Raw genomic sequence first — 8041 nt, forward strand, 5'->3', positions numbered from 1 at the left:
TTATCATAAAAACATGGAAGGCTACCACACTAAGAAATCTATAACCAAATTTACCACAGATAATGTTTAACAAGAAAGTGCAAGAATGTAACTCGCTTTGTTACATTCATTGACAATTTAGATAATTGCTGGTCACATGACTACCACCTGAGTAAGAGCAATTAATACACGTAGAATAACGTGACAACACTACTGTACCACCGGTCTGAACCAATTATCATCGTGCACGATCACAACACTGCTGTTTACGCGTTTCTACACTTGTATTACTGCCAATGTTAAATTAAATAGCGTACATTTTGTAGTTTCTGTCTCATCTGATAACATAACCATGTTTCCACGTGTATTTTCACTCGCTTTCGTAGCAACTGTGTGTCTCACTTTGCTGAACCAGTGTTGTCAGGCGACAAACGTGCCAGGGTCCGTGTCGCTGAATTCACTCACGTTCGATAAGGTACATTTATAATCGAACTTAAAAAAAAATAGGCTATCCGTTCCACTGTGAAGTGTCAGTGACTGTAACACGACAGGGCTAGCTAGGCTATGGTTCGGTCTGTCTGTATCCTTACTTGCTAGGGGGTTTATATGAATACGTAGCACAAACCTGTTTCATCTAAGACTTAGCCTAGGACGTATATTATATTCTAGGCTAGGTGTATGCTAGTTGCAATGGTCTACCCAGTCTAAACAATAACGTAGGCAGTAACACTAGCAAGTAACAGTTAGGCCCACTGCAGGACATATTAATACAGTATTTAGCAATAGACCTAGCCTAGTTAGGCCTATTAAAGTGTTACTGTCTAATCCTAATGTTACGTACTGACCACTGACACCATTTTGGTAAATTTGTATCATAATAATTCTTATAAAACCCTTAATCCAGCTAGACATAATGAGCTAATAAACTACATTATCTGTGTAAACTTACCTCACCCACCGCAATGCAGTCGTATCCAAAAGGAGTATGGTTTACAAGAGTTTGCCATGCTTTGATTTGTCGATGAGGAATGCTACATGCTAATAACATGAGAATTACTTTTAAAGAGAAATTTTGATGCTAGACATTGTAAAACATACATGGTGATAAACTATTCTAGCCTAGGCATACAGTCTTAGTTGAAATCCCATTGACCTAATGCCTTATTTATTTTGTTCCTGAATCATGATATGATTGAGTGATGGCTAAGCCTTCTGTTCCCCAGGAAATGCATCACAGTACAGTAGGTGGACTGTGATGTCATCTGTGGAGATGTTTCAAAAGCTTGTACTTTACGCGTACAGTAACCAAAAGTTCTTATTCCAAAAATTATCTGTGAAACCCATTCATTTGGAATGTTTGCTTATAATGGTCATCACTAAAGGTTGGTGTGTACGTACCATTTGGTCAAAAAGTTAACTGAGAGTTTGAGACCATGGTTTTATAGGGATGAGCCATGATGATCAGAAAATAACCATGATGACTGAAGTATGTATGTAAACAGCTGTTGTGATTTAGTTGGACAATAAAATAAAGGAACGTCACTAATAAGGACTTTGGCTCCTCAGTGCAGGCATAAATGTTAAAATTTACTCCATTGTTTTTTACATTTTAATAACTCGACCAAAGCATGGTCATTTAATTTTATATGAACAACAAAGCGCTTTGTTATAATAGGCCATGAAAGTGTAAATACAATGTTTTCCTATTGATTTTAATGTTGCAATTATGGAACTATGGCCTGTGTGTTAGTCTAAGTAGTCCAGCCACTTGAATTGATGATCCTAAGATGATGAAAGGTTCATTTCTCAAGAATTACATGTGGTTTACATGAAATGCTTAGTCTATTTATCAGAATTTTGTACCTAAAGTCATCCTTTACAAAACCATGATGATTCAAAGAGCAGACTCAAGTATCACATCTAATAGCAAATTTATGTGCAAGCTTGCTGGCCAAGGTACTAAAATGATGAAGATGCCTAAAGCATTTTGTACATGGTACCTTTCTAGTTTAATATGTATGACATAAATTAATTCATAAATCTTTAAGATATCTATGCAAAGCGTAGAACCTTCTGGAGGTTCTCTATGACAGCTTCACCTGATTCAGCAAACTTTATCTCAGGAACTCAATTTAAATATTCCATCTCTGAGTATGCACAAATTTATGAGTATTTGCTTCTCTCTGATGTTGTACTGTGTATTCTGGGTGCTCATGCAGAGTGCCTAGTTAGTTACAAGTTATCGACAACTGTACAGTTTCACCTCGTTCCCCGAGTTCAACCCATTCTTGAATAGGTCACAAACTTGAAAACCTTTTAGTCTGTGATTCAAAAAGTAATCTATCTGTGTTTAATGACAAATAAATTAGCCTATTTGGTTTCAAATTCTCCAATTTCATAAAATGGTTCCTCTTTTGTTTCCATCTCATTTATTGAATTTAAATGTATGCACTCTTTGTGCTACACATTCATTGTCTTTTATGTACATACAGTATAAACATTAGTTATGTAAGTATATTTACACCAAGTGTTGACGTGATCGACTGCGTGTTCAATTACTTAGAAACGTCGTTTGACTAAAAATACATTCTCTTGCACATGATGCTTTTGATTTTCCAATACAGTAAATACAGAATATTGATAGTAAAAAAAATTTTCATTGAATTAATAAAAGAACTACCTCACCAGTTACATAGAAGCATACTTCATATTTGGAATCAGTTTTCATAATCAACATGTCAAATGTAGAAAAAACAAATACATGCATTCTGTGAAAGGTTCATTGCAGTTCAGTTAAACCATTTGGTTAACAAATCGTTGTTTCATTTTTGCAAAATATAATGTTCTACTTCGAGAAAAGATTGAAAATTGTTTGATAGTAATGCCTATGTAAACAATCATGAATGATATTTAATGCATAGAAGAAATAACTCTCGTAAATTTTAAATGAACACATTTTTGCCAATACTGTACATGCATCCCAGAAAGATATCTTTAGTTTCTATTTCAATAATTTGTTTATTCCTTACAGATTATAAGTAAGCACCGAGCTGTGTTGGTTAAGTTTGATGAGTCCTACCCTTACGGAGAGAAACAAGACCAATTCAAGGAAGTGGCCAAGAAGAGTGCATCTCAACCTGACTTACTTGTGGCATCAGTGGGCATTCAAGGTATGTATTTAGTGGAAATAATAATTGATTTCAGGTAGAGAAAGGAAGGGGGGGGGGGAGAAAGGAGAAAGGGGTTGGTTTGGGAAACAAAAAAGGGGCAGGTGACATCTTCCTTGCATGAGAGATGTTCAGATTGCTGTTTTAGCTTCTTTTTCTTTCTTAGATCTATAAGAGGAAGAAGAAAAGTATTAAAGAGGCAAGAGGTGATACAAAAATTACAAAACAGCAGAGTTTTCAAATCCTGTACAAAAGGAGTACTCAGGTGTCCACTTCGCAAACAATATTTGCCCGGGATTTGGTGGTATTAGTTAATATTTAGCATATACAAGTCTTTGGGAAATTAAGTATCCTCGTACTCAATATTTATTTTCTATCTCTCTCTCTCTCTCTCTCGCCTCAGACTATGGAGACAAAGAAAACAGTGATCTGGCCGAAAGGTTTGGCGTTGTAAAGGAAGATTTTCCCGTCCTGAAGCTCTTCGTTCAAGGTAAAGACGATCCCATAGATTACACCGGTGACTTAACCAGTGGTGACGTCAGTGCCTTCATATCAGCAAATACCGGACTCTGGATGGGGAGTGAACACTGCCTGGAAGAATTTGACGAACTGGCGAAGAGATTCATGAAAGCTTCAGCCGAGGAGAGAGACACCATCCTGGCCGCTGCAGAAGAGAAGAAAGGAGAGCTGGAGGACGAGAAGGAACAGAAATCGGGTACGCTCTACGTCGCAATCATGAAGAAGATAAAGGAGAAGGGTGACACATTCCCCAGTGAGGAGACAAAGAGGGTTAAGACGCTCCTCACCAAAAAGATAACGGATGAAAAGAAGGCAGCGTTTGAAGCTAGGCTGAATATCCTAGCAGCTTTCAGATTCGCTGCTGAAAATGTGAAAGAAGAGTTATGATTCACACAATGTTCAATATGATAGTGACGTTACTTGAGACCCAAAGTGATTCTTTCATTAGGCATACATGACCAATATCGTAAGAATTGTAATTTTCATGGGGAAAATTTATTCTGATGAATTAGCAGGGGAGACTGTATGGAAGGGAAGTGGGAGTTTGTGAGAACTGCCTTTACAAATTATTCACATTCTGTAAAGGTGCTTGAATATTAATAAATATGAGCTTTGATTGAAACAGTTCTCAGAAAATCATGTTACAAATGTGAAATCTAACAGTGCATAAATTACAGAAATGTTAACAAAATAATGAGTTCAGCTTTCAAATTTCAATCCAAATTAAGCAATGATTTCACAAGATCTGCATTATTTCATTTATTTAATAAAAAACAGCCCATAAATTAATAATGCTATCATTGCCTGCAAATTACAAATTAAATTAATGGTAGAGCTTACTGATGTGATCTCTTCAATCAGTTTGTCATTGATTAAAACCCTGTGTCGCTTAAAACATAATCCACCTTATGAAAGTGGCTCGCTGACTTGAGATAACATGTTTTGATACTGTTCAATACTGAAATTCTATCACAACACTATTTAATTGTCTTGACAAATAATGAAGTAGTGGTCGTAAACTTTTATATCTTTCAAGTTGCTTTCACAGTTGATGAATACTAAGTTGACAATTTTCTGGGTGACAAAGTGCTGTAACAGAATGGAATCACGAAATTTTTACTCATTATTCTTGATCTGATTTAATAACATCTAGGAGAGTGCCTTATAGTCTGATCAAATCTCAAATTTAATTTTAGCAATACTTGGTAGCAAAGCTGTGTAGAATGCAGACCAAACACACTGGTATACTGATACTTGTACTCTATAGCAGGGGTTTCCTAACTGGAGTGCATGAACCCCCAGGGGTTGCAAAAGTCCATCCCAGGGGGTTTGTGAGACGTTTCTGAAAGTCAAAACTATAGTACTTTTTGTTGAAACTCTCGACAAACTCTTTTCGGGTTCCATAAGCATATGTTGCCATAGTAGTACCGTACCATGCATGTGATACTTGATCTTTTACGAAGCACTGTTATGTGTATTAAAGTATAATAATGACTCAGATCGTGTCTCTAAAAGTTGGGGGTTCGTGGACAACTCTGACATCCACAGGGGGTAGGTGGGGGGATAAAGTTAGGGAAACCCTGCTCTATAGCACTATATATGGTAGAATGACAAGCCAGTGTTTATTAAAACAATGAGGAAAAGTGTGGGAAACATTGGAACTTTCTTGTTTGCTTTGTATTTATGCATATGATTATTTTGAGATATGCCTTGGGCGATAGATTATGAAAATGGACATGGATCATGAAACTATTTTAGCATTCATTTGGAGATAAAAAAAAATGTCAGCAGGGTCTCAAAGTTTTATTGATTGCAATGTTATCTTACGTAACACTCTGTAGGTTTTAATTGGTAGACCTGGGTGAAATTTATCGTTACTAATGAAATCATTTTAGCATCAGTGGTGGTCAAATTTGCCTTCTGTTCTTTTCATGCAATTATTTATCATTTGAATTTGGTACATACAAGTTTATGCAAAAAAGTGAACTTGTTTTGTGAAGTGAAGGTGTTTTATCATAGATACATATGGACACTATTGTGTTTGTTGTTGCAAATTTCCATCCAACCTACTTACTTCAAAAGCAAAGCAATGCAGTGTGTTTGTTACTGTACAACTGTGATCTCACACCTGTATGCTCCAAGTTCATTCATGGCAAAAATGTGGCAGCTTTTAATTCTATCCATAACTGGAAAATGGTACTACAGACTTAAATGAAAATTAGCTGAGATTGTTAAGACTGTTACTCTATGCTTTTAAGCAAAAAAAAATGACCATCAGATTAAAGACAAAAAATTATGAGCATCTCTCATATAAGTAGGTTCTCTTGACTACCAGAGCTTCGAAACATTTCCATAATTGTACCAGAGTGATGCTAGTTAGAGCTTTTTATTATTTTAAGCAATAATTATTTTATTGTCATTTCACTATATTTCATTGAAGGTTGAGATCACTATTTTCTTTATTAATTTATATTTTATGTCAATATTTGTTTACAAGTTGATCTTGTTCATTGTCTGTAACCTGGGAATTCCAGCTCTCTCTTGTAACTGTTTGTATATGAAGTGTGTCTGTTTGTTGGAATGTTGTGTTTAGAGGTGAAGGTTTCTGTTATTAATTTTACAGCTAGAAAACATTTTATTGCATGCTTCCGGGAGTCAAGATCTGGGGTTAACATTTGCTTATTAAATCTGTCTTGTAGATTCATTAAAAATACATTTCCAAGATGAAAACGCGGAATTGTTACTGCAAAGGTCACATCTTCAAGATGCAGAAGGAAAAGAAGAAAAACTGAACTGCTTTTTTTATGAAACTTTAATTGAAAGTTTCATCCAAAGCAACTGTTTGTTACCATAATTGCACCTTTTTTAATAAGCCTCTTCCCTTGCCATGTATAATGCTAGCCCGATGGCTAGTGATCTAATACATAGTTATAAAATATGTTTTCATTTACGCTGGAGTACTAATCTACCCTCTGTAACAAAATTCTTGACTTTGTGGTTTGTTTTCTCAGTCTCTGCCTTGAATTGTCTTTATAACATCATGTTTATTTATGGTTGTATGTAGCTGTTTTATATATTTGGAATATTATTTGTGTAATCAGAAACACATCTCTCAATAACGTGTGGATTCATGTAGCCATAATTATCCTCTGTGTCTAGAAATTTTGTCATACTTTGGAAAAGAAAGAAAATGCAATAAAATTACATGACAATAATCTAGATAAACACCAGGTTCTGTGTGATTTATTGAAAACACTCTGTTATGTTACGTCAGTTTTGAAGGTATTTATTTTATGAACTTTTCTATGACTTAAAGTTCTTTTCTCTTGGATACTGAGATTAATAAGTTACTAATTATTCAGGCCAACTCGTTCGATTTTGTTGGCTTTCAATCTAACCTGTAGACTAATATGGGTTTCCATATTTTATCTGAAGAAATGAGAACAAGTTGTTGCAGACTGGGGAAGTGGTCTCAGTTCGGGGTTTCCTTCTACACTGTATGAAGAATGATTTTGAAGGGTGCCTTTTTTGGTGTCAATGTCGCTGGCCAAAATCCAATCATTAAAATTGCCATATGACATGTAAGATCAGAGTGGTTGAAGGAGCTTTGATATTATTCCAGTGTATTAATGACAACTTTGTCGGAACTATCCAAAAACTCCGGACATTTTCTTCAATTATTTTAAATCCAACGCTGTCATGTAACATTGGAAAAACAGGACTTTTCCGGGAAGTCTGGTCGTACTAGCGAGAGCGTGAGGCCCTAGGATCGTGAACATAGGTGTGTGTGTGTTTGGCCGGGAGGGGGGGGGGGGGAGGGGTGGCTATAGGTACTTCCATAGAACAAAGACGTTTACACGTGAAATGGTACATTACGAGACATATTAAAGGCGGCCCCAAACCGCGTGTGGCCATCTGAAAAAGTTAACTTTCCGTTGCTTGCAAGTGACGTTTTGTTCGTGTCGCTACGAAATGCAGACAGTAATGAAACGTGATACCTTGTTATCTTTAGCTGGACCTGAGATGTCCAATATCCTGTATCGTTTGTATACTGTGCTGTGGGTATTGACCGCAGCTGTATGTACTGACTGTACACTAGTGTCTAATTACCGTCGGTCGGTGTGTGTATTTTCTGGGATAGATGGTGGTGTCTAACACTTCTGTTACACCTCATTCGAAACTAGATCAGGTTACCGGCATTAGACGTTTCTTTTTGCGCGAGTCTTCACACCCTATAAGGATATAAAATTAGGGTTCAGATAGTCCCCAATTTTACATCTTTGGCCTCACTGTCGTAGTGCGGATACCTTGAACCTACAAAAGATCTATACAAACATAAAGTTTATTCTTGACTCACAGATAAATGGAACCCAGAT

The 8041-nt window shown here is 36.2% G+C and overlaps 1 protein-coding gene across 1 annotated transcript; it reads left to right on the forward strand.

Moving 5' to 3' along the window:
• Nucleotides 1-176: 176 nt before the first annotated feature.
• On the forward strand, nt 177-6892 carry LOC139980900 (endoplasmic reticulum resident protein 29-like). The gene is made up of 3 exons (XM_071992908.1): nt 177-454; nt 3011-3149; nt 3550-6892. The coding sequence occupies exons 1-3, from the start codon at nt 332-334 to the stop codon at nt 4050-4052; spliced, it is 765 nt and encodes a 254-aa protein (XP_071849009.1). The 5' UTR covers nt 177-331; the 3' UTR covers nt 4053-6892.
• Nucleotides 6893-8041: the final 1149 nt, after the last annotated feature.

This window comes from Apostichopus japonicus, chromosome 15 (assembly GCF_037975245.1).
Source record: "Apostichopus japonicus isolate 1M-3 chromosome 15, ASM3797524v1, whole genome shotgun sequence".
Lineage (NCBI taxonomy): Eukaryota > Metazoa > Echinodermata > Holothuroidea > Aspidochirotida > Stichopodidae > Apostichopus > Apostichopus japonicus.

What these genes read in the sequence shown, in the direction of transcription:
- LOC139980900 (XM_071992908.1), top strand. Translation starts at nt 332, where the DNA reads ATGTTTCCACGTGTATTTTCACTCGCTTTCGTAGCAACTGTGTGTCTC. An exon ending in ATTCACTCACGTTCGATAAG is followed by an intron (nt 455 to 3,010) that starts GTACATTTATAA and finishes TATTCCTTACAG; the next exon opens with ATTATAAGTAAGCACCGAGC. An exon ending in GGCATCAGTGGGCATTCAAG is followed by an intron (nt 3,150 to 3,549) that starts GTATGTATTTAG and finishes CTCTCGCCTCAG; the next exon opens with ACTATGGAGACAAAGAAAAC.